This window comes from Meles meles, chromosome 11 (assembly GCF_922984935.1).
Source record: "Meles meles chromosome 11, mMelMel3.1 paternal haplotype, whole genome shotgun sequence".
In the NCBI taxonomy this organism is placed as follows: Eukaryota; Metazoa; Chordata; class Mammalia; order Carnivora; family Mustelidae; genus Meles; species Meles meles.
This window is the reverse complement of record NC_060076.1, coordinates 36,090,053-36,117,094: the sequence shown is the minus strand read 5'-3', so window position 1 is coordinate 36,117,094 and position 27,042 is coordinate 36,090,053. Positions and strand designations below refer to the sequence as shown.

The 27,042-nt window shown below is 43.3% G+C and overlaps 1 protein-coding gene across 7 annotated transcripts in view; it reads left to right on the top strand.

Moving 5' to 3' along the window:
- The window catches only part of RECK (reversion inducing cysteine rich protein with kazal motifs), a 79,336-nt gene extending 54,092 nt beyond the window's left edge, over window positions 1-25,244 (top strand). For 6 of the 7 annotated variants that reach the window (XM_046023952.1, XM_046023951.1, XM_046023949.1 and 3 more), the window contains 8 exons: window positions 684-872; window positions 2,498-2,620; window positions 4,561-4,732; window positions 18,308-18,500; window positions 19,655-19,865; window positions 21,633-21,706; window positions 22,693-22,848; window positions 23,679-25,244. In XM_046023952.1, coding sequence (XP_045879908.1) covers window positions 684-872; window positions 2,498-2,620; window positions 4,561-4,732; window positions 18,308-18,500; window positions 19,655-19,865; window positions 21,633-21,706; window positions 22,693-22,848; window positions 23,679-23,900 — 1,340 coding nt within the window. In that variant the 3' untranslated portion in view covers window positions 23,901-25,244. Of the gene's footprint in view, window positions 1-683; window positions 873-2,497; window positions 2,621-4,560; window positions 4,733-18,307; window positions 18,501-19,654; window positions 19,866-21,632; window positions 21,707-22,692; window positions 22,849-23,247; window positions 23,384-23,678 lie in introns of all 7 variants that reach the window. The other variant, XR_006820887.1, reaches the window with a different exon arrangement.
- The last annotated feature ends 1,798 nt before the right edge of the window (window positions 25,245-27,042 follow it).

Genomic DNA, 27,042 nt, shown 5'->3' with positions numbered 1-27,042 from the left:
GAATTTTGATAGTCTTTCTTTGTGCATCCCTTTAGGGTACAGTGGGCAACGTTTTGCTTCCTTTTATTTATTTCCCAATTGAAAATGTTTCTTTGTCCTGTTAAAATCACCATTTTAAAATATCTTGAAGTAATAAGGAATAGAAGATTAAATTAAATAAGCATGATGTCTCAAAGGATTATCTATAATATTTGTATAATACCAGAATATATCAGTCAAGATAAATTTTGTTAAAATTGGAAATGAATGGATTTTCCTTAAGCCCAATGAAGTATTCAGCTTTTCTTGAATTTATGATATCCTTATATTCTATCCGTAAAAGTTTTCCTGACCAAGAAGTTTCCATAGTCCATTTTTAAAATACCTGTGATTTTTAAAAATATCCTTGATAAGCCCAAAGCAATAAAAAAAATACATATCTTACAGCATTTTTATACTGAACTATAGCTAACTCTGGGGTATAGGTCCATAATCACTACCATCTTATGGAACATGGCATTTTCCATTTGAGAGGATATGTTTCGGTCCATGAACCAGACCAGTTCTTTGACTTAGTGAAAGTTCTATTACATAATCTTTAGTAGCCACACAATACCTATGAGACCAATGTAAAATATATCTAATGTCATAACACAGTGTCATGGCACAATACCATCTCTCTCAGCTTATTTTTGTTTGTACAGGTTGCAAATTAGGAGAAGCCTCTGACTTCATCGTCCGTCAAGGGACACTAATTCAGGTGCCATCATCTGCTGGGGAAGTTGGTTGTTACAAAATTTGCTCATGTGGACAAAGTGGACTCTTGGAAAATTGTATAGAGATGCACTGTATAGATCTTCAGAAGTCATGTATTGTTGGAGGAAAAAGAAAAAGTGAGTCTTGAGCTATACTTATTTGCTTTCTGTTTTTAATATGAGATTAGTTATCTTAACTTTGTAGGAAGAACATTGGATAGATTCCCACCAAAGAGTTAGGTCTACAAATCAGATCCTCCAGGCCAGTATTTTCCAAACTGTACTGTATAGAACACCAGGACTTCTAAGGAACCCTCTTAGGAGCCTCCTCAAAAATGGACTAATAGCTAATAACAATTAATACTACTGAACTTTTGGGGCACCTGGGCGCCCCAAGGGAACCTGCTTCCCTTCCTCTCTCTCTGCCCGCCTCTCAGCCTACTTGTGATCTCTGCCTGTCAAATAAATAAATAAAATCTTTAAAAAATAAAAAAACAACTACTGAACTTTTAATTGTGTGCCAAGCACTATGCTAAGTTTTGGCCTGTGTTATCTCATGTGACCCTTCCAGTTGTTCTTTGATTTCTGTGTTGTTGTGAGGAAGATGATGCTCAGAGAAGTCACCCAGCTAGTAAGTGACTAAAGAAGAACTCAGTCCCGGGCCTATCTGACTCCAAAGCCCTTGACCTCCACAGGCAAAGACACAGGTGTGCTCCTTCCCATTCCTTCCTCAATTATGTCTCTTTACGAGAAGTAAAAGTCAGAGTTGGACGTTGTGGAAAGCGAACTATTGACTAGGCATTGGGAGACAGCACATGAACAAGTGCCACCCTTTGATGCCCTCTCTAAAAGTCTGAGGGTCTTGCTTTCTTATTGCTTCCTTAACCAGGTTTTGCTTATAGCCCTAACAACCATTCTGTCAATATACAACCTCAAAAATTGTGGGGAAAAAATACTACTTTTGAGAATGTGCTCCCCCACAGCTGTTCACTCTGCTACTCGCACTCCTACATCACCCATGCCCATCAGCCAGGGTAGTTCAGCTTTTGTATGCCTCTTGGTTTACTCTTCTGTGTGAGATCTTATTTGAAAGAAGGGTGCTTTTGGCTAAAAAGAGCCGGCACATGTCTGCCCTAGAACAAGTCAGGTTTTCATTTTTTGATCCATATTCTACTTAGCCAAAATCTAAGGTAGGTACCTTGTATCACAAGATATCTGAGGATAAACAAATTCATTCCTTCCATAGACTTCTAATGATTAAATGCCTGCTCTTTACAGAAGAACATAGTAGCACCTTATGGGGCTGAAACTGGGATGAGGGATTCAGGTCATGTTGTACATGATCAGATGGGGGAGAATTAGAGCCACAAAAGGAGCAGACCCAGTGCTCTTCAAGGACCTAGTCATTCCGCCAGGGCCTCAGGAGAGTCTTCAGTTCAAAGATGGCATTAGGGCTGATTGTGGAGAGATGACTGAAGTTCCAGAAGGAAGAGAGGAGCATGTCAGGCAAGAGGGGCAGCCAGAAACGTTCTCAAAGAACAGGGAGCAGTCTGGTAAGACTAGCACTTCAGGGGTTTGGAGAGAAATGGTGGGAGATAAGCATGAAAATATAAATATTACAGATTTAGTTTCTCAGTTTGTATATTCAGAAGTCATCTTTCAAGAATTTCTATTTTAAACCTTTTTAAACTATTAAATTGTTAATATATGATTTATTTATAAATGCATGAAATGGAGCAACATTTTATTTCTCCTTTCCTTAGGTCATGGGACCTCCTTTAACATTGACTGCAATATCTGTTCTTGTTTTGCTGGCAATTTGGTGTGTTCTACCCGCCTGTGCCTCAGTGAGCACAGTTCAGAAGATGACCGGCGCACCTTCACAGGTAACCACAGCCACCCAGAAGCAGCCCTTAGCGGCCATCATCCCTTTGTACCCGTTTCCCTTCAAGGCAGCTTCACTGCTCTTGCCATAACTGCAGATGTACACGGTAAAATAAATACATAATCTGAGAACAAGGTACTTTCCCTCTCTGGATCTGTTTCTTCCTCTGTGAATTGAAGGCATTAAACTAAATGATTTCCTAGGACCCTTCTAGCACTGACACTCTGAAATTCCATGGGTTAAAAGAACAGGGCCAGTGACTGGGACAGTTTTGGTAAAATGAAACTTTGCTACCTACTAAAATCCACCCCTACCCCTACCGTTATGTTAGAAAATGTATTTTCTAAGTTAGTCTGTGTTGTAACGTTTTTCTCATCACCTTTTCCCTGTCCTGCCTTAGCTTACTAGTTCATTCAGTGGAGACCCCTATAATAAAGCTATAGGTAGGAAAAGTAAAGAATGCTCCTTCCAATCTAGTGTATAAAATCTAGAAATTAGAGGTTTAAAGTCTGGCTTGGGGGATTTCTGGACTGTCAAAGGGTAATACCAAAACCAAGGTAAAGACAAAGGTTGCAAACTCGTTATGTTCCACTCTTCATCTCCTTAGAGAAGGGGAAGAACAAGAACTTGGGAAATTATTGCAATTTTGAGACTTAGGCATTTTTATGAACACTTCTGGGTTGTGTTTGGACTGCGGCAGTATCTGAGTCCCAAAAAATGAGGTACACTTTGTGGCCAATAAAATCTCTTTAGAGTCTGTTAGCTAAACAGTCATTACCTTAATTTATCCCAGGATATGAGGGGCTACACACCACAGGGAAAAAGAGTCCTGCTAGTTGTAAAGTTCATCTTCCAAATACATTTGGATATAAGTAAGTTAATAAGTAAATTAAATAAATAAATAAGTAGTTTTCTATAAAAATCTTTAATTAATTCTTCATCCCCAGTGGTTTTATGGTTTCTCTAAGCAGAATGAATTGCCCTCATCAAAACAAGCAAATAAAGGGTAATAATAAGGATAACAACAACAAGAATGACAATAAAACATCAAGATTGGTACTCAGGATAGGTAGAGGGTGGGGTGGGGTTAGTCCTGCCTTTACTTCCCTAGCAGCCTTCTGTGTACTTCTTATTTCTGATATCCTTTTTATTTTCATGGGCTGGAGGTAGACCAGTAAATCCCTAATCAGTTCTCTTCTCGTCCCTCTCCATGTGCCATACCAACTCCCTAGAAAGAAGAATCAACTTAATGCTGCAGCTGCATGAAATGGGGTAAATTTAGGGGGCTACCTGGCTCGTCTTTACCCAGAACCAAGGGTATTTCAAAGATCTGGAGCAAAGCAGATCCCAGTAGATAGCAAGAGACCCTGCTGTTGCTGTCAACAGCTGTGGCTGCTTCTCAAGAAAAGAGCATCGCATCTCACTGGCCTGTTTGCTTACTGGAGCATAACCCAACAGAATAAAGCATAGTAATGTCAAGAAAGCAGTGTTCTTGACTGATGCTCATAAACACTTCTAAGTCTCAAAATTACAGTAATTACCCAAGTTACTTTCTTATTCTTTTGGTATGACCCTTTAACATTCCAGAAATCTCCCAAGCCAGACTTCAGACATCTAAATTCTAGGTTATTCACTAGATTGGGAGGAGCATTCTTTACTTTTCCTACCTATAGCTTTGTTTACATGGGTCTCTACCTCTGGGGTCAAGGTCTGGAAGCCCTCAATTTGCTGGCAATAAATGCAACAAAGGAAAGCCATTATGCAGACAAATGGCTTTTCAGAGCCTTGTGGTCTTTAAAAGCACTCTCAGAGATTAGAGGGATGCCTTTTCCTGAACTTAATTCACAATGCTATTTTAACTTAAGAGTTCAATGTTAATTAGGAAATATGGGCAGGAGAACGTATAAGTAGCCAGCATTGAATCTGTGTCCTCTTCCACAGGTCTGCCCTGTAACTGTGCAGATCAGTTCGTCCCTGTGTGTGGGCAGAATGGCCGCACTTACCCCAGTGCCTGCATTGCTCGCTGTGTGGGCCTCCAAGACCATCAGTTTGAGTTTGGATCATGCATATCAAAGGATCCATGTACTCCAAATCCCTGCCCAAAAAACCAAAGGTAAATTAAATGACTCCTTATCTTTTTTTCCTTTTTTTTTTTAAGTTTTTATTTTAATCACCTGGTGCTGATCACCTATTTCACCAGTCTCCCCATGCACCTTTCCACTGGTAACCATCACTTTCTTCTCTATAGTTGAGAGTCTGTTTGTTGTTTTGTCTTGCTCTCTTTTTTGCCCCGTGTATGTTTTGTTTCTTAAATTCCACATCTGAATGAAATATATTTGTCTTTCTCCGACTTCTTTCACTTAGAATTACACTCTCTACCTCCACCTATGTCATTGGAAATGGAAAGATTTTATTCTTTTGTATGGCTGAATAATACTCCATTGTGTATATATGTATGCCACATCCTGGGGAGTGGCTCAGGGGTCCCCAATATGGAGGACTTGGGGGCCAGGGCTCTGGGGACAGAAGCCCAAAGACAGCCTGGGTTTATTGTTAGGGCCTCAAGGGCATAGCAGGCCTGATCTGCCAGCACAGAAGTGGGCTCTGAGGGAGCCGAGTAGAGGGCAGGGTTGGCAGGTGTTCAAGGATATTCCGGCCATGCAGTCACCTGGCATTTAGCGCGCTTTCTCGCAGGGTTTGGGCCGCGACCACTCAGGACCATGGGCCAGTCCAGGTAGCTTCCCTGAAGGCACTCGCAGCTAGAAGTGAGTTCGCCAAGGGATTCTGGCCAGTTCTCACGAGCTTTCTGCCCAAATTGACATCAATTTGGGCAGAAAACTTGTGAGAATGGACCAGCATCGGGCGGCGATCCGTGCCGGTCACGCACCCGGTGTCTGCAGCACTTTCTAGCTAGGTGCGTGTTGTGACCGTGGGGGACCGCGGGCCAGGCACACGACGCTCCCCAGTGGGCCTCCGCTGAGGCGAGCATCCTGGGGGCAGAGTTGAGGGAGGGGGTCAGGCTGAGGGTCAGGCTCCCGGTGTGTGGCCCTGTTGGGGGGGCACCAATGGTGGGGGTGGCCTCAGGGGGGCATGCGGGTTTCTTCTGCTCTGAGGGTTTTGTGCATCTCCAAATGGTGAGGTATCCTCCTAGGGCGGTGGGGGGGGGGGTGGTTGCAGACAGGAGAAGTCCTGGGATGTGGCTTGGGGATCCCCAATATGGAGGGCTTGGGGGCCAGGCCCCAGGGAACGGAAACCTAACAACCCAGCCTAGGGATAGGGTTCGGGCCTAGGGGCATGGCAGGCCTGATCTGCTGGCGCTGCAGTGGGCTCCCAGGGGTCGGAGTAGAAGGCGGGGTTGGCAGGCATTCAAGATGATTCGGCCCACACGTACACCTGTAGTGCAGCGCACTTTCTCGCAGGGTTTGGGCTGTGACCACTCGGGACCATGAGCCAGGTCCAGGTGGCTCCCCTGAAGGCCCACCCTGCTGGAAGCAAGTTTGGCGGGTGTTTCCAGCCAATTCGACGTCGATTTGGGCAGAAAGCTCCTGAGAATTGGTTGGCATTGGGGGCAGCGATTCGAGCAGCTCACCTGCCAGGTGTCTGGAGTGCTTTCTTGCTGAGTAGGTGCTGCAGCTGTCAGGGACCACAGGCGGGACCCACGCAGCTCTCCTGCGGGCCACTGCTGAGGAAACTGCCTGGGGCCAGAGTTGAGGGAGGGAGTCAGGCTGAGCATCAGGCTGCGGGTTTGTGGCTCTGGTGGGTGGGGTGCTAAAGGTGAGGTGGCCTCAGGGAGGCATGCAGGTTTCTCCCACTCTGAAGGTTTTGTACAGCTCCAAATGGCATGGTTTCCTCCTAGGGGACAGGTGGAGTTCTGACGTGTGGCTCAGGGGTCCCCAATCTGGGGGCCTCTTGGGACAGAAGGCTGTAAACCCAACCTAGAGTTAGTGTTAGGGCCTAGGGGCATGGCAGGCCTGATCTGCTGGAGCTGAGGTGGGACCCCTGGAGGTCTGCGTTGAGGACAGGGGTCACGCAGTGGGTCAGGCTCCAGGTTGGTGGCCAGGGGGTTGCCAGATTTGGGGATGGCCTCAGGGAGTCATGCAGGTTTCTCCCAGTCAGAGGGTTTGGAGCAGGACCAAATGGCACAGTTTCCATCTGGGTGGCAGGCAGACTTCTGAGGTGTGGCTCTGGGGTCCCCAATCTGGAGAGCTTGGGGGATGGGCCATATGGGGGACAGAAGCCTTAAAACTGACCTAGAGATCGGGTTAGGGCCTTGGGGCATGGCAGGCCCCATCAGCCGGTGCTGCGGCAGGGCTCCCCAGGGACCGAGTACAGGGTGGGGTTGGCAGGCGTTCTGAGGCAATTCGGGCCACACATGCATCTGGCGTTTAGCATGCTCTCTCACAGGGTTTGGGCGGTGACCACTTGAGACCATGGCCCTTTCCAGGAAGCTCCCCTGAAGGCCCATGCCGCCAGAAGCGAGTTCGCTGGGGAATTCTGGCCAATTCTCAACAAGCTTTCTGCCCAAATCGACATCAATTTGGCAGAAAGCTCGTTGAGAATTGGCCAGCGTTGGGCGGCGATCAGGGCCGCTCATGCACCTGGTTTCTGGAGCGCTTTCTCCCTAGGTGTGTGTGGCGACCATCAGGGACTGCGGGCTGGGCCCATGAGGCTCCCCAGTGGGCACCCACTGAGGCGAGCTCCCTGGAGGCAGAGTTGAGGGTGGGGGTCCGGCAGCCCATGAGCCCTCCGGGTTTGTGGCCACTGGGGGAGGGGGTGAGGTGGGCAACGAAGGTAGGGGTGGCCTCAGGGGCACATGCAGTTTTCTCCCATGGGGAGGGTTCTGCGTGGCTCCAAACAGCACGGTTTCTTCCTAGGGGGCAGGCAGAGTCCTGGGGTGTGCCTCGGGGATCCCCAATCCGGAGGGCTTAGGGGCCAGGCTCTGGGAGCTGGAAGCCTGACAGCCCAACATAGGGTTAGGGTTAGGGCCTAGGGGCATGGTGGGCCTGATTTGCTGGCCCTGAGGCGGGACCCCCGGGAGGCTGAGTTGAGTGCAGGGGTTGGACAGCATGTCAGCCTCCAGGTTTGTGGAGAGGGCGGAGGGGGGGGGGGGGTAGTGCTAAGGATGGGGGTGGCCTCAGGGGGTCATGCACCTTTCTCCTGCTCTGAGGGTTCTGCAGAGCTCCAAATGGCAGGGTTTCCTCCCGGGGGGCCAGTGATGTCCTGGGGTGTGGCTCAGGGGTCCCCAATGGAGGGCTTGGGGGCGAGACCTTTGGGGACGGAACCCTGAAAACCCAAACTGGGGTCAGAGTTAGGGCCTAGGGACATGGCAGTCCCTATCTCCCAGTGCTGAGGCAGGCTCCTTGCATGGCTGAGTTGAGGGCGGTGGTCTGGCGTTACGTCAGGCTCCGTGTTTGTGTCCAGGGGCCCACTGAAGTTGGAGGTGGCCTCATGGGGGCATGCAGGTTTCTCATACTCTGATGGTTCTTTGCATCTCCAAATGAAATGTTTTCCTCATGGGTGGCAGGTGCAGTCCTGGGGTGTGATCGGTCCCCAATCTGGAGGGTTTCATGGGCTAGGCCTATGGGGACAGAAGCCTAGAAACCCAACCTAGGGTTAGGGTTAGGGCCTAGGGGCAGGGCAGGCCAATCTGCTGGCACTGATTGCCAGATTATGCCCCACATGCGTAAGTTGAGGACCCAGTTTAGGTAGCAAGTCAACCTCTTCTTTTCTGGGCACTTTCCATAGTTTGGCTATTTAGGACTTTGCTCCTGTAAACACTGGGGTGCAGGTATCTCTTCGGATCACTACATTTAAATCTTTAGGGTGAATACCCAGTTATGTGATTGCTAGATTGTAGGATTGTTCTATTTTTAACTTTTTGAGGAATTTCCATGCTGTTTTCCACAGTGGCTGCACCAATTTCCATTCCCACCAACAGTCCAAGAGTGTTCCTTTTTCTCCACATCCTCACCAACAACCAGTTGTTGATTTTAGCCATTCTAGCAGGTGTGAAATGATGTCTCATTTTAATTTTGATTTGCATTTCCTGGTGATAAGCGATGAGCATCTTTTCATGTGTGTATTGACCATCCATACAGAAAACATTTCATGTGTCTTCTTTGGAGAAATGTCTGTTCATTTCTTCTATTTTTTTTAACTGGATTCTTTTTTGGGTGTTGAGTTTTTAAGTTCTTTATGTGTTTTGGATACTAACCCTTTATCAGATATGTCATTTCCAAATATCTTCTCCCATTCTGTAGGTTGCCTTTTAGTTTTGTTGATTATTTCCTTGGCTGTGCAAATCCTTTTTATTTTGATGTAGTCCAAATAATTTGTTATTGCTTTTATTTCCTTTGCTGCAGGGGACCCATCTAGAAAAAAATTCCTACAGCCGATGTCAGAAAAATTACTGCCTGTGTTCTCTCTAGGATTTTTATGGTTTCAGGTCTGACATTTAGGTCTTTAATCCATTTTTTAATTTGTTTTTGTGTATGGTTTAAAAAACTGGTCCAGTTTCTTTCTATTGCATGTTGCTGTCCAATTTTCTCAACACCATTTGTTGAAGGGACTGTCTTTTTCCAATTGGATATTCTTTCCTTTGTTGTCAAAGATTAATTGACCATATAACTGTGGATTTACTTCTAGATTTTCTATTCATTGATCTATGTGTCTATTTTTGTGCCAGTACTGTATTGTTTTGATTATACATCTTTGTAATATAACTTGAAGTCTAGAATGATGATGCCTCCAGCTCTGCTTTGCTTTTTCCAGATTGTCTTGGCTATTCAGGATCTTTTGTGTTTCCATAAGGATTTTGGGATTATTCTAGTTCTGTGAATAATGCTGTTGGTATTTTGATAGGGATTACATTAAATGTGTAGATTGCTTTGGTTAACATAGACATTTTAACAGTATTTGTTCTTCCAGACCATGAGTGGGGAATGTCTTTCCATTTCTTTGTGTCATCTTCCGTTTCTTTCTTTTATAGTTTTCAGAGTATAGGTCTTTTACCTCTTTGGTTTGGTTTATTCCTAGACATCTTATGATTTTTTGTGTAATTGTAAATGGGATTATTTTCTTAATTTCTCTTTCTGCTACTTCATTATTGATGTGTAGAAATGCAACAGATTTCTGTAACTTGATTTTGTGTATCAGTTCTAGCAGTTTGTTGGCAGAGTCTGTCTGGTCTTTTTTCTTTCTTTTTTTTTTTTTCTCATCTTTTATGTATAGCATAGAAGCATGTCATCTGCAAATAGTGAAAGTTTTCTTCTTCCTTACTGAAGATGCCTTACTGGATGCCTTTTATTTCCTTCTGTTGTCTGATTGTTGTGTCTAGGACTCCCAGTACTATGTTGAATAAAAGTGATGAGAATGGTCATCCTTCTCTTGTTCCTGACCTTAGGGGGAAAGCTCTCAGTTTTCCCCTTTTGAGAATGATGTTAGCTGTGGGTTTTTCATATATGGCCATTACTATGTTGAGGTATATTCCCTCTAAACATTTGTTGAGGGGTTTTTCTCACGAATGGATGTTGTACTTTGTCAAAGCTGTTTCTGCATCTATTGAAATGAACATATGGTTCTTATCATTTCTCTTAGTATAATTTCTCTTAGTATATCTCTTAGTATTATCATTTCTCTTAGTATAATGTGATGTCTCATGTTGATTGATTTACGAATATTAAACCACCCTTGCAACCCAGGAGTAAATCCCACTTAATCATGGTCTGTGATTTTTTTAAATGTATTGTTGGATTAGGTTGCTAGTATTTTGTTGAGGGTTTTTGCATCTATGTTCATCACAGACATTGGCCTGTGGTTCTCTTTTTGTGATATTTTTATCTGGTTTTGGTATCTGGGTAGTGCTGGCCTCATAGAATGAATATGGAAGTTTTCCTTCCTTCTCTATTTTTTGGTATAGTTTATGAAGAGTAAGTATTAACTTCTTTTTAAATGTTTGGTACAATTTGCCTATGAAGCCATCTGGTCCTGGACTGTTGTTTTTTGGGAGTTTTTAAGTTACTGATTCAGTTTCTTTGCCAGTAATTAGTCTGTTCAAATTTTCTATTTCTTCCTATTTCAGTTTTGGTAGGTATATGTTTCTAGGAATTTATCCATTTCTTCTGGGTTGTCCAGTTTGTTGACATCATTTTTCATAATATTCTCATAATGGTTTGTATTATTGTGATGTTTATTATTACTTCTTCTCTCTCACTTGTGATTTTATTTATTTGGGTCCTTTTTTTTTTTTTTTTTTCTTGATAAGTCTAGCTAGAGGTTTTTCAATTTTATTGATTTTTTTTTTTAACTAGCTCCTGGTTTCATTGAACTGTTGTATTGGTTTCTGTTTTTTTGTTTATTTTAGTTTCTGTATAACTTATTTCTGCTCTAATCCATATTATTTCCTTCCTTCTGCTGGTCTGAGGTTTTAATTGTTCTTTTTCTTGCTCCTTTAGATGTAGGGTTAAGTTATTTATTTGGAATTTCTCCTGCTTCTTAAGGTAGGCTTGTATTGCTATAAATTTTCCTCTTAGAACCACTTCTACTGTGTCCCAAAGGTTTTGGACCACTGTGTTTTCATTTTCATTTGTTTCCATGTACTTTTAATTTCTTCTTTTATTTCCTGATTGACCCATTCATTTTTAGTAGCATATAACTTAACCTCCATGTATTTGTGGTTTTTCCAGATTTTTTCTTGTCATTAACTTCTAGTTTCATAGCATTGGGTGAAAAAAGACATATGGTATGAGTTCAGTCCTTTTAAATTTGTTGAGGCTTGTTTTGTGGCCTAATATGTGATCTGTTCTGGAGAGTGTTACATCTGCCCTTGAAAAGAATGTATTGTGCTGTTTTATGATGGAATGTTCTCAATATATTTGTTAAATTCATCTGGTCCAGTGTGTCATCAAAGCTATTGTTTCTTTGTTGATCTTCTGTTTAGAGGATCTGTTGATGTCAGTGGGGTGTTAAAATCCCTTACTTTGTATTATTATGAATTAGTCCCTTTATGTTTGTTACTATTATATGTATTTGGGTGCTCCCAGATTGGGGGCATAAATATTTACAATTGTTTTATCTTCTTGTTGGATCGTACCCTTTATTATTAGTGTCCTTCTTAGTCTCTTGTTACAGTCTTTATTTTAAAGTCTGTTTTATCCAATATAAGTATTGGCCTTTCTTTTGTCTGTCTTTCTTTTGGCATTCATTTGCATGATAAATGTTTCTCCCTCCCCTCACTTTCAATCTGCAGGTGTCTTTAGATCTAAAACAAGTCTCTTACTGGCAGTATATAGATGAGTTGTTTTCTTATGGATTCTGTCAGCCTATTCGATTGCTGTGTACTTATTGCCATTTTATTACTTGTTTTGTGCTGCTTTCTGAAGATTTCCCTGATCCTTTCTTGTCTTTCTCTCTTCACTGCTTAGCTGTTTTCTTTAATGATGTATTTGGATTTCTTTCTCTTTATTCTTTGCATATTTATTAGTAGTTTTTGAATTGTGGTTACTATTAGGTTTGTATATAACATCATCTCCATATAACAGTCTATATTAAGTTGACGGTTATTTAAGTTTGAACTCATTCTTTACTCCTCTCTTCCCATATTTTAGGTGTATGGTGTCATATATTACCCATTTTATTTTGTGAGTTCTTTGATTTTTTTACAGAAATACTCATTTTTTATATTATGTATTTCCTACCTTCATACTATAATTTTTGGTCTTTACACTCAAAGAATACTCTTTAATATTTCTTATAGGGCTGGTTTAGTGGTCATGAACTCTTTTAGTTCTTGTTTTTCTGGGAAGCTCTGTCTCTCCTTCTGTTCTGAATGGTAGCCTTGCTGGATAGAGTGTTCTTGACTGCAGGTTTTTCCCATTCAGCACTTTGAACATATATCATGCCACTCCTTTCTGGCTTGGAAAGTTTCTAGTGAAAAATCCAAGGTTTCTTTTGTATGTAACTCTCTTCTTTTGTCTTGCACCTTTTAATATTTTTTTTCTTTATCACTGTGTTTTGCCATTTTAATTACAGTGTGTCTTGGTGTGAATTTGTCTTTATTGCTTTTGTTGGAGTTCTCTGTGCCTCCTGGATCTGGTTATCTGTTTTCTCCCCCAGATTGGAGAAATTTTCAGCTGTTATTTCTTCAGATAGATTCCCTGACCCCTTTTTCTCTCTTCTTCTAGGACTCCCATAACATGAACATTATTATGTTTGATGGAGTCACTGAGTTTAAGTCTTTTCTCATTTTGCCTAATTCTCTTTTCTCTTTTTTGTTCAGGATTATTACTTTCCATTACTCTGTCTTCTGGGTCATTAATTCATTCCTCTGCTTCTTTCAGCCTGTTGTTTTTTTCCATCAAGTGGGTTTTTCATTTCATTTATTGAGCCCTTTATCTCTGTGTTATTCCTTACTCTGTGTTAAGTGTCTACTGATGTCCTCCACTCTTTTTGTCAAGTCAGTGAGTATCCATATGATCATCGCTTTAAATTCTCCATCGGCATGTTACAACATCAGTTGTTATATCTGTTTTGCTTAGTTCTCTGGTCATGGCCTTGTCCTATTCTTTCAGGACAAATTTCTCTGTCTTCTCATTTTGTCTAAGTCTCTATGTGTTAAGAAAGTCAACCACATCCCCTGTTCTTGGGTAATGGCTTTATGAAGAAGTTCTGTAGTGCCCTGTAGTGTCTCCTGTTCCTCAGGGCCCGACGCTTCTGGGAGTGTCTCCAGTGTGTGCTGTGTGTACTCTCCTATTGTGTCCTGGCTGCTTTATCCTTCAGGCCAGTCGTCAGCAGAGGATCTCTGCTTGTTGTGGACAGTGCTTGGTCCTGGCCTGAATGTGGTGCTTTTTACCTAGATGTACTCTGGTCTGTTTGTGAAATGAGACCTATCACCACTGCTACTAGAACCTAGGCTCTCCAAAATCCCACATGGGGAGATACAGGGTGAGTGGGGTCTGGGCTAGTCTTCTGGAGGAAGGGGCCTGCCACACTGGGACTCAAGCAGCTGTGCCCAGAAGGGGCAGTTCTACCAGAACATGATGGTGTGGGGCTTGGTTTAAGCAAGTAAAGTAGTGAGTGTTGGTGCTGCACTGTTTCCCAAAGGTGGCCCCGTGGTTTTGCTGAGAAGCAGGGGAGGGAAATGACACCTTCCAGTTCCTTTTTTCCCTGGAGGGGTCTCTCAATGAATGCCGTCTCTCTGGGACACATTCTGAGATGAATGAATAACTGCCCTACTGTGTGCCCCGGGTACTCTTCAGATTGCCATTTCCACACTGTATGTCTGCAAACTGTTTGCCCTGCCTTCTTTTCAAAACCAGCCCCGATGTCCTCTGAGTTCTCCCAGAGCCAAGCACACTGATCTTTAAAACTCCAGGCTTTAAGCCCCACTGGTTCCAAGAACTCATGAAAATCAGGCCCTCTCACTTTCCAAGCCAATTGCTATGGGGATTTGTTTTCCCCATGCACTCCCCTGTATGCAAGTTTGTCTCTCACCTTCCTCTGCAACTGTGGCTGCCTCCCCACCACAGGGGCTACAATCCATTTCTCTCCAAGCCATGTCTCTGCACTTCTGCCTTCTTCTCTACTTTTAGTTTTAGAGTTTGTTCTGCTAGTCTTCAGATCAATTTCCAGAGTATTTAGAATGGTCTAATAGTTATCTATTGTGTTTGTGGGTTGAGGTGAGCCTAGGGTCCTCATACTCTACCACTATCTTCCCTAATGGCTCCTCATCTTTTTCAACTGAAGACCAGCACTTACCAAGCATCTATTGTATACCAGACACTGAAATACAAAAATGAATTAAGAAGACCTCTGTCCTGAAGAGTACAGTCTATAGGTAAAGAGCCATGTAAAGATCCTTGATGACACGCTATGATTAGGGACCCAGAAGTGTAGCTGATGCAGCCTGGGGGAAGCCTGGGAAAGCCTCTAGAGGATGTGATACTCAGCTAAGAAGATGAGAAGGAGATTTCCAGCAAGGTTGACAGTAGAGGGTGGTGTTGGTGAAAGCAGGGAGAACAACAGGAGCAAAGATCTTGGCCACTAGAAATGAGAAAATAGTGTGATGTCTCTTGGGAGCCACAGCAATTCTATAAGACTTAAACAGAAAGTGCAAGGCACAGAATGGTAGCAGACAAGATGAGAGAAATGGATGTGTTCTCTTTATTAGCTATTTATGCCTGATAGTGATAGAAATTTTCTTCTACTTATCTACCTCCATATTAGGGATTGGACATGAGAAATCTCTGTAAATGCAACTTCAGTTTTGTGCGAAGTTTTTTGTTTAGGGGCTTCTTCCTCTGCAGTTTCCTCATGAGCTCAGTGGACCTAGCCTTAATGATGGGTTTCTGTATATGGTGGCCAGAGGGCAGGAGTCCTGCTGACTGTCTTAGGTTTAGGCTTCTAGAACAGGAGTTTTCCCTAGCTGCCTTAGAGACCTGAATAGGACATATCCTTTCCTACTGAAGAATGTTGTGGAGAATAAGCAGTTGCATCTCCATCCTTAAAACCTGTTGCAGTAGGAAGTGAGGGAAAGATACACATACTAAGAGAAATGACAAAGAAAATTGGTCACTCATTTGGCAAAGTTTGTACATGAAAACTAAGCCAAAAAGTTCTACAGAAGGAAGACAGGATGCTGGGCATAAGAAATAAGCTGATAGGATGATATAGTTGTGTCGGGAGGTAACTTGAAGGTTGTTTTGTTATTTGTTCATTTGTTTTCTCTGTTAGCTAACCCTTCTGAATAAGGTTGTTTTGCTCTTATAATAAAACAATAAAATCCCAAAGTGGGAAGGTCATGCTGGGTATAGTACAAAACCAATATAAAAAGAAAAGTTTGGGGCACCTGGGTGGCTCAGTGGGTTAAGCCTCTGCCTTTGGCTCAGGTCATGATCTCAGGGTCCTGGGATCGAGCCCCGCATCAGGCTCTCTGCTCCACAGGGAACCTGCTTCCCTCTCTCTCTGCCTACTTGTGACCTCTCTCTCTGTCAAATAAATAAATCTTAGTTAAAAAAAAAAAAAAGTGTATATATATATATATATATATATATGTGTGTGTGTGTGTGTGTATATATGTATATATATATATATATATATACATACACTTTTTTTGGTAATATAATATATACATATATATGTATATATATATAAATATATATGTGTGTATACGTGTGTAGAAAAGATTGAGGGTGCCTGGGTGGCTCAGTTGTTTAAGCGACTGCCTTTGGCTCAGGTCATGATCCCAGGGTCCCAAAATCGAGTCCCACATTGGGCTCCCAGCTCTATGGGGAGTCTGCTTCTCCCTCTGACCTTCTCCCCTCTCACGCAAATTTTCTGCATTGTAACAAATGATAAACTGGAAAGAATATCACAGAGAAATGGCTGATGTCCTTAGAGTATAAAGAGTCCCTACAAATCAACAGGAAAAAATCAACAACCTAATATCCTCTGGCCAAACAGAGAAGGTACAGGGAGCTATGATGAGTCTGCAGGAGCTGGGAGTCACTAGATGGAGGGATCTTGGGTTTCTGAGTCATTTTGTGGAAATCCACTTGCTGAACACACAAATGGATTGTATTTGAACTTCTGTTATATTAAAGTACTGATACTTTGGGGGTTGTAGTCACTAGAGAGAATTACTCTATAAAAGCCTTATTTCAAATGTTTAATAACTATTTGCTTTTCTATGTTTATATCTTTGGTTCATTTCTCTATTAGGTTTTTTTAATTTTTGTCCATTTTTATATTGGGTTGTCAACGAAGGTTGCTCTTGAGAAGCTTTCATAGGCCAGGTTTAAAATGACATTTACCTCTACTTCTAGCCACACTCTCCTGTTAGAACTCAATCATTTGGCCACAACTTTGGCCAGGGAGTCTAGGATATATAATCTAGATGTGTGCCCAGGAAGAAAATTAAATGAACTTGATGAACATCCAGCCAAATATACCACCATGCTTCACCTTTCTCATTTTAAGAGAAATGTAAATTAAATTAAAACTACAACTATACACCATTTTGCATCTATCAGATTGGCAAAGGTAAAAAGTTTGTAACATAAGGAAATAGGCACTCTCCTACAAGAAGGGGGTTGAAGGAAGGGTTGGTACATCCTCTATGGAGGGCAATTTGTCCAAGCCTATCAGAATTTTAAATGCGCATACTCTTGACTCAGCATATATAAATATTCTTACATAAAAGATCTTGGGAAGACTAAACAAAAAATTGACAATAGCAGCTGTTTCTGGGAAGTTAGGGGGGCGGCTGGAATGGAAGAGTAAGAGGCAGACTTATTTTGCACCATATATAATTTTCTATCTTTCCAGCCCACACCATGGGCTTGTGTTATCTGTTCAAACAATAATTGCTTAAAAAATACAAAGTTGTGTTCATTCATCAAATATCTACTGATATACCAGCCATCTTTCTAAACACCAGGACACAACGATAAGCAAGACAGAGTCCCTGCCCTGATCATGTTTAATTTACTCCCTGGATTCTCAAATTTCCAATTGATCTTACTTCTCTATACTCAACTTCATAAAGTTTTTCCTTCCACAATTACCAAATGCCTCCTGATGTTCTTGGTTCTCCTCCCTTCCATGTTAATAGATAATGAAGTTCTAAATATTCTTTTCCATTATTTTTTTTCAAATGTCTTACATTTCCAAAACATCATAACTACGTGCATTCTAATTTTAAATCCCATCAGGAAAGGCAGCCATATGAAGTAGTAGTGATGGAGCTGGTGGTTATTTCAGAGCAGGAGACTTATCCCTAAAGAGATTAGGGGTCATTTCCTTTGAAATCAAAATAATGTTAGCTGCTATATTCTTCTCCTTTTATTGTACAGACTAGCATTTGTGTATCCTGTTATTTCAAGACCCAGTGAAACCTCAACATTTTAATAGGTCTCCTTATAGAAAGTTATAAATGCCAACGTAGAAATAAAAGAGCAGAAAAGTCTAAAGAAGAGATATCATCCCCAACCCCTCCAAGGAAGTTCAGGAATTAAGAATGAGGCAAGGTCCTGACACTACTAGGAAGACCCAGCTTTGTGGGGTGGCATTGTCTCCGTGATTCACAACCAGCCAGTGGCAGGTCCTCAGCCTATAAGCACAGAAGCCTGAGCTTTTCAGCTCATACTGTGAAGCCTCCTCTTAAGACAGACTCAGTAATACCCAAGCTGGAAATTAAACCCCAGAAAATGCTTCATTTATTATTGACTAAAAGGCCTCTAGCGTCAGACCCCAACCCACCTGATGAGACCTCATATCCTGCCACTTCTGTCCCTGTGAACTTGGCTCCTTCCCTCAGGGTTACCTCCCCTTTTCCCCAGCACTGTAGTCACACCACACCTTTGCTCTTGCTGCTTCCTCAGCTGGGCAGGCCAGTGCGGCCCTCCTTATCCCCCAGGTGACAACCAGGACACCACCTGCTCCTGCTGCTTTCTCCAGGCTCCTGAATCAGAATGACTCATTCCCATGGGCATTTTGTGTAGAACCTACTCACTCACTTCATATGCATGTTTGACTCTCCTACTCTACGTAAGCTCTTGGGGATAGGGACTCTTTCAGACTTCCCTCTTGCTTTTTCCTCAACCTCTTGCCCCTTGTCAGTGCCTTAGCGGCCCCATCATCACCCACCCCCACCTGCAGCACTGGCTGATGGTGCCACATTTGTGTTTTTCAGATGTATACCCAGACCACAAGTCTGCCTGACAACTTTTGATAAATTTGGATGTAGCCAATATGAGTGTTTGCCAAGACAGCTCACTTGTGACCAGGTTCGCGATCCTGTTTGTGACACAAACCACATGGAACATGGCAATCTCTGCACTTTGTACCAGAGGGGGCAAAGCCTCTTATACAAAGGCCCTTGCCAGGTACAGTTGTTTGGCTGACAAACCCAAGCATAAAATCAGTTGATGATCTTTTACAGATGAAGCAACAGTAAGACCACTTGGGGGTCTTCTATGAATCCTTTCAAATCTAGAGAATTAAAATGAGCCATCCCAAGCCTGGCTTTTTCTTCCTAACTCTGGAGGGCTGTCCTACTCCTGTTGGTACCTTTGGGCATCGAGTGGACAAGCAAGAACAGAGTGGCCTCATGCCACCCACCATTAGGGAAGTAATGTAAAGTTACACACCCTGGGGTGTGTCAGTACCATTTTCACTTCCCCTTCTGTGGCCCTCATTAGCAAATGGTCCAGGAAGAATGCAAGTTAAAACCACCAAGGAAAGAGTGCTTTCCCACTCTTTCCACTGAAGTCCCACTCATAGAAGAGTGAGTGAAAATTTCTTGAAGACTTGATGTCTTTTTACATCAGTTTATCTTGCAACCTTTTGCATTTCGTGTCCAGAAAATACCCCCAAGGACAACCGCACGCACACCACTGCAGGGCCCCACTCACGGCCAACTAACACCTGACATGATTGCTTTTCATTTCCTGGTCTTCACTGGCAGGAGAATGCCTTCAGCATGTCTCCCTAGGTCTGTTTTCCCTCAGAGCTTGTGTTCCAAGTGCATTGATACCATCTACTCTGAATTCCCAGTCTTCTCTTCCTATTTGTTCCCTCCTACTGGCTACAAGTTTTATCTTACTTAGCCTAACCCACCTGATGGGTCCAGAGTCTCCACCCCACTGAGCTCTCCACTCTTCCCTCTACCTATCCCTACCCAGCATGAAATGATAAGGCTTCTGAATTTGCATGGAGATTGATCTTGTTTTCATCCAACAGGTAGGTACTTCGGGAATGATAGAAGTCTGGGGTGGGGGAAGCAGTATCTCATATCAGTTCACATGGACTGAGCACCCAAGTCCCAGAGAGGCTCAGCAAAGTAATCATTTCAGTCCATCTTGGGACAGCCCTATTGACCCAAGTTATGGACCCCCAGCCCAAAGTTTAGCTGACCTTAGGAGCTTAATTAAGAGGGTCCAAGAATTTATACCTGTATCTTTTTTCCTTTCTGTTTTGTGCTCTTGGTTAGGAAAAGTGTACTACAGAGGTTTATAGGCTAAATGTGCTTTGTCATCAGCCCTTCTGCAGAGCCACGGAGCCCATCTGCGGACACAATGGGGAGACCTACAGTAGCGTGTGTGCTGCTTACTCAGATCGCGTAGCTGTTGATTACTATGGGCCCTGCCAGGCGGTTGGGGTCCTTTCAGAGTACAGTTCTGTCACTGAGTGTGCTGCGGTCAAGTGTCCTTCGCTCTCTGCAACTGAGTGCAAACCCATCATCCCACCAGGTAGGCTGGCAGTATTTGGGGTGGGATTGGACAGACAGACTTACCCACCTCTAGGGAGTGAGTCACTCAGAAAGAGAGTCGACTCATTTACTTAAATTTTTCAAAAAGTCTTGACCTGGGGCTCCTGGGTGGCTCTGTCAGGTAAGCATCCAAGTCTTGATTATGGCTCAGGTCATGATCTTGGGGCTGTGAGATCAAACCCTGCCTCAGGCTCCAATGCTTGGTGCAGAGTTTACTTGAGATGCTCTTTCTCCTTCTCTGTCTGCCCTTCCCCTACTCATGATCTCTCTTTATCTCTTTCTAAATAAATAAAATCTTAAGAAAAAAAAAGTTTTGGCTCTACCTGATGCTGATTAGATGCATTACTCTGGGTCCCCCTTAAAAAGCTCTAGATTACTTTAGACATCATCTTGTCCATTGGATTTGAAACAATAGAGTGGGGCGCCGAGCCGCTCAGTCAAAAGAGCATGCAACTCTTGGTCTCAGATTTGTGAGTCTGAGCCCCACATTGGGTGTAAAGATTACTTAAAAATAAATCAGCTTAAATAAATAAATAAATAAAATAATATGGCAAACGTTTTCAGGCAAAATTCCACCAAACACCAACATATAAATAGATAAAGCGACATTTCATTACTAAAATTATGGTTAGGAGCTCAAATGTGTAAAGCTTACTCATCATAAAGGTAATAAACAAAGAACTAGTAGTTAATGAATAAAGAGGAAGTAATTAATGAATGAATAATTGAAGTACTTTTGAGGAACACAAACATTTGCAATTCAGAGAAATGTAAGATAGTGGTCTTAGATTGGCCTTAGCATCTAGTTGCCTATAATCAAGAAAGTCTTGTTTCATACAGAGTGTTATAAAGTAATGGGTTTTTTTTTTAAGAAGATTTTACTTATTTATTTGACACAGAGAGAGTACAAACAGGCGGAGTGGCAGGGAGAGGGAGAAGCAGACTCCCACTGAGCAGGGAGCCCAATGTAGGGCTTGATCCCAGGACCCTGGGATCATGACCTGAGCCGAAGGCAGACAGTTAACCACCTGAGCCACCCAGGTGCCCCAGTAGTAAGTTTTCTTAAACTACTTACCATAGAGTGCTATACTTCTCAGTTAAACAGAGGTAACAGACAAGACTTTATCCAGTGTCTGCACGGAACAGGTTAATCTGGAGTCTCACAAGTTCATTCCTCCATCCCTGGATTCATCAAGTGTTTCTTGAGCTTCTACTATTTGCCAGAGACTCTTCTAGACAATGGGGCATAGCAGTGAGCAAAAAAACCAAAGCCTCTTTCTTCCTGAAGACCATGTTCTCATATTTTGTCATTATTTTTAACAGCTTAAATATAATTTTTAAGATTAAATTTGAATCATACACTCATGGGATCCCTAAAACATCTGCTCCCTTGTTTTGCAGACAGGAAATGAAAGGCACAGGAAAGCACTTCCCTGGGATCAAGTGAGTTCTGAGGCAGGGCAGGGTCCAGGCCCCACACCTCGTGAAAGGCGATCTCTCTCCCCTGCCTTATACCATCACGGGTTGCCCTGAGAAGTGGTAAAGGATGAAAGCAAGGGTGGTGGAAGGATATGGGTAAATGTATAGATAATAAGATCCCAGTTGGTGAGGGAACATATCTAAAAGTACATCAGGGAGGATAGCTACAACTCTCCTAGCACAAAATGAAGGGTTGGTTATTTCACTGACTATTTTGAATTCTAATTTTCTAATTCTGAACACGCATAAAATGGTTTCTGTTATACAGGTGCTTGTTGCCCATTATGTGCTGGAATGTTAAGAGTTTTATTTGACAAAGAAAAACTGGATACTATTGCAAAGGTAAATCGCTTTATGTGCCACGTACTGTTGAAACCTTATTGATAAACTTCTCAGTAATCCACAGAATAGAATGTGTTGTCCCATTTATAGAGGAAGAAAGTAATTCACAGAAAAGCAGCTTGCCCAACGCTGTATAGCTCATAACTAGTAGAACTCAGGGTGTCTGGCCCTCCAGTCCCATGCTCCTTTCCCCTGCACTCTGGCTGTTTGGTGACCTTGCTCTGCATAGCACAGCCTGACCTGCCTTACAAGAGGCCCCTGGTGTCCTGGGATCGAGTCCCGCATCGGGCTCTCTGCTCAGCAGGGAGCCTGCTTCCCTCTCTCTCTCTGCCTGCCTCTCTGCCTACTTGTGATCTCTGTCTGTCAAATAAATAAATAAAATGTTTAAAAAAAAAAAAAGAAGAAGAGGCCCCTGGCTTGCATAGTATGTCGAGTTAGTGCTGGAGGCAGAATCAAGCAGCCAGAGACTGGTAGATGCCTGGATGGTTTCAAGGCTGCCTGCCTTCATATTCCCTATTCCTCCCCGGGGGGGGGGGGGGGGGGGGTGCTTCCAGAGCCTGCCACCTTCCCGGGTCTGCCTTGCCCCTTTCCCTTCAATGTACCATCACTTCTGCTCCACTTCTATGGACACAGGGTTCCAGAAATGTAGCAGCCAAAACTACCACTACCTAGAAAATTCTCCTGTTTGGATTCAAACAACTGTATTTTTATGGGAAGACTTTAATCATTTTCCTGTGGCTCCCAACTCAGAACAGTGCCTTAAAAGGGAGTGGGGGCTTCGGGTGAAAGTGTTTATCTTGAGCTACAAAGCTCCAGGGTCAGACAACAGCCCTCTGGAATGGACTCTGTAGATTTCGAATTTAGCCAGCAGAGGCTTTGGGGGCCCCATACTTGGGGGTTCCAATAGGCAAGGTAGCAAGGCAGCCTTGGCAGTAATAAAGAATTCCTCTTTTATGCAGGTAATGGAATTTCTTTTCTCTTCCCAGGTAACAAACAAAAAGCCAATAACAGTTCTAGAAATACTTCAGAAAATCCGCATGCACGTGTCTGTTCCGCAGTGCGACGTATTTGGATACTTCAGCATTGAATCCGAAATAGTGATCCTGATCATTCCTGTCGATCATTATCCAAAAGCTTTGCAGGTGGGGTTCAGCACACCCTGTGCAGCCTTCTTGTTTAGAGGATTTAGGAGAGGGAGGAAGTAGAGGCATTTGGAAAGTTAGGTAGGGCAGGAGCGGGAAAAGCAAGGCATTCTAGGAAGGTGTCCCAGGTGACTGCGGCCAGGCTCAGCTCTGACAGCAGAAAGTGAAGGAGTGGGAGAGCCGAGATGCTGAGGGGCCGCTCAGAGTATACACACACAGAGGGCATCTACTTAAGTATGGATGAGGCAGCTGAGGCCCTGGGAGGGAAGCGGCTGGTACAGGTCTTGCAGTGACACAGCCGTAGAAGACACCGGCCGCGTGGGGGCTGTGCTCCCACTTGGGAGGAGAAGCCCACCGGGCCTGGTCTTATGGACTCCGTTTTTCTTCCTCGTACTCTAGAGGTGATCCTCACTGCTGTGGGCCCAAGTGTCAGCATCAGAGCAGTGGGGGCTCTCGTGAGGGGAGTGAATACAAGCGGTTTGTAAACGGCCAGTCAGGAAGCTGAGTAAAGCCCCATTGCTGTCCTCTGGGATGGGTAAGGAAGCACTGAAAGTCCATTGCCTGGAACTGTTGTCTAACTGTGGGAAGGTAATGTCTGAACGTGGCTGAGTGGTAAGGGCAGTGGCATGGTGCATCGTTTCTTTTCTGATTTAATTTCCCTCGGTGCTATTACTATTGGTATAATTAAGACTATATTAAAAATGTTACTTTGGCTCAGAAAAGGAAAGAGAAAGCATATTCTCTGCTGGGATATATGTGGATTGTGTCTGACTTGACCTTTTCACAGGTTCTGTGGTTGTAGATTTTAAAATCTGATTCTCCTTTCGCAGATTGAAGCCTGCAATAAAGAAGCAGAGAAGATCGAATCCCTCATCAACTCCGACAGCCCCACTCTGGCGTCCCACGTCCCTCTGTCTGCCCTCATCATTTCCCAGGTACAGGTCTCAAGCAGTGTGCCATCGGCCGGTATCGAGGCCAGAGCTCCCTGGCCCTCCTGCCTCGTCCTCCTCAGCCTGAGCCCTGCTTTGCACATGGTCTGGACACGTAACTGACCGCCCGTGAAAAGTGCAAAATGTTCCTCCATCAAGTTTTTCTACATTGTGAGAGACATGCAGGACTCCTGGTTTGTAGTTGAATAGTGGCCAAGGAAAAGCACTTGTCACCTCTGTTCACCACACAGTATTTTTTTTTTTTAATCTGCCAATATTAGGGGTTTTGTTTTATTCTTACAAATGTCAAAATATGTTTTTCCAAATACTAATGAAAAGAGGGTGTCTTCTTTTGGTGGATCACTGCCTTACACTTTATACTTTGTTCATTAGATGGGTCCTCCCACACTGTAAAACAAATTAGGAACCATTGGTTAAGTGAGATGATCGCTTTTTAGAAAGATAACTCACTTTACTATAAGCTTCACACCCAGAAACTTCATTTCGGAATTCCTTTAAATACTAAGGTGCCCCTAGTGTGTGTGTGTTTATAGATAATTACCTACTCTGTCTAGAAGCTAGGGGTCACTGTGAAGAGCCATTTTAGAGTGTGAAATAAAGATAATGCATCTTTGGAATTATCATATAAATCATCAGGCAAATTTAATTTACAGAAATTTAATTCAGGAACCCATCTATTATGTTCAGCAAAGCCAGCTAAGGAAGTGGCATTTATGAGATACATTGCACACAATAGGCTGAGTGATTACTAATGTGTGTATGACTTTTGTGAAAGGGAGAAATTATACCACATCAAAGCATATTACATTATGCCTTTTTATGTTAACCGATATATATTGTTTGGTATTCATCCGAGTTAAACTTAAGAGTTTTTAAATATCAATCTTTAAACCAATTGCTGCTACTTATATACTTGCCAAAAAGTGAAATAATTAGTAGTTTGTGTAAATAATACATGATATTTCTATTTTATTATGAAGAAGGTAAATAGCCATATTTGTAAAATGACAATCATGTGTGTTAACCCAGTACTTTCCGTTCATGAAGACACATTGCTTTTTGTGATATGCACAGTGTGGGTAAGTGTTCTGTCTGACTTTCTTTTTTGATATAGAATTATAAAGACTTGTGGTTTATATATTTAAAAATGTCAATCTAAGTATTAAAGTGTTTGCATGTTGTCTAAGCAATTGAATACTTTGAATGTGTTTCACAGTTTGAAATAAGCTATTCAATGTAATGCTTCCTGTTGGTATGCACCTAAACTTAGATGTTACATGAAGTATTTTTTTCAGTATTATACGTACCCTTTGAAATATGTAGGGATATGTTCATTATACCAAAATATGTTTAAAAGTGGGCACTTAAAGCTTTCAGAATATTTCAGTGCTGATGTAGCATGTTTGTTGCAATTGCTTTTTCTATATAAATGTCTTCAATGCAATATACTGGAAAGCTTTTGTATTTTAATAAAAATAATTTTATATGATTATGTGTACTTCCAAGCAGTGTGGACATTTAAAATGAAACCACTGACCACTCTTGGGTAAGCTGTGTCCTTTGCTCTGGAAAAAGAAATTGTGGGAGTTCTATGATTCCAAGCCAAGGGCCCCAGGAAAGCGGGGAAGCTGGAATGGAGCTGGTCAGACCAGATGGAGGCTTGAGCAGAGGGCATACAGTGGCAGGAAGTCAAGTGCAAAGACCCCAGCTGTAGGCCCTCCAAGACCCCAGAACAGACAAGACAGTCCTACTCCCCACTGCCTTAGGCCCAGTGTTGCAGTTCCAGGGCACACTCTGAGGCAGAGAGGATCTGGGCTGTGGAGACAGAGGCCTGTTGATTAGAGCCTGAGAGGATCTGTCAATCAGCTGAGGCTAAGGCTAAGGCCCCAAACCTCCATGGCTGACAACAAAAGAGGCTCACACTTTACTTCCATCCCGTGTTTACTGTATGTCAGCCGCACTCCTGCTTTATACCATCTTCACTGAAGGACTCCTTCCAGTGTCCTTACAGAGTGGGAGGAAAGAGGCTGGAGCTCTGAGGGAGCTACTCAGAACTTGCTCTTGGGCTGCTGGTCCTCACAGGGTCGACAGCGCAGGTGCTGTTAAGGCCCAGACTGACGACGGATGCCTGCCCAGTTCCTGGAGAGGCCGCCAAGGTCATCACTTCTGCCACCACGGATTCACATCCAGCTATGACAGATTCCTGTGCAGGAACTAGGAGACCCATTGGTGTTTTACCTGGAGGCATGGCTGGCTGACTTGATCTCCAGCCCAGACCACATCATAATTCTGAAAATGGAGTGCCTGAGCCAGGTCCTGCCAACAGGAGACATACTTTACTCTGTAGACTGAGTGGAATCACCATATTTGGTCAGCGCTGTGTACAAAATTAGGTGGAGAGCATACCCCTGAGCCCGGCATGGTAGCACCAGGAACATGGTGCCCGAGATATGTGTGTGCACAAAGGAAAGAGCATGTGAGGACAAAGGAAGATGGGAGCCATCTGCCAGCTAAGGAAAAGGCCTCAGAAGAAACCAACCATGCTGACACCTTGATCTTGGACTTCTAGCCTTCAGATCTTTAAGAAATATCTGTTGTTAAAACCAAAAAACAAAACAATAACAACAAAAGGAGGAGGGGAAGAGACAGAACGAGAGCTGTTCCTTAGGCCTCTGCTTAAAAGTGACTCTGTTATTTATGCTTACATCTTACCGGCCCAAGCAAGCCACATGGTCACTCCTGAGTTCAAAAGGTAGGGAGGTATAATCTTTGGGGGTGGGTGTTGTGTTGGGGGAGGCAGCAAGGATGGAGCTGGGGGAGGGACCATGAGTATTTGGAACAATAATAAAGACCACTATGGAAGTCGTTTGTCATCAGGATAGCCAGGACTGACTAAAATGTTTTATTAGAAAATAAGTAGAAATTTCATGTTCTGAGAAGGAATAAGAGAAATGAGAGAGGTGCTTGGGTTTGGGGGAAGGAGAATATTAAGAAAGAGAAAGATCTACAAGTCTCTCCTGCTCTCACGACACAATCATGAGAACCCTGAAGACGGGGCCAAAATAAGGCCAAGTCAGGTCCGTTTGGGGAGATAATGCTCCTCACTTGCACGCTGCTGTAGCGAACACGCCCTGCCTGCCATGTAGGTGATAGTCGGTGGCTCTCCAGCACCAATGCAGGACGGAGGCCCTGCGCTTTGCTCCCCAGCACGCTGCCTAAGGCCCAGTGTGTCGGGCTGGTAGAG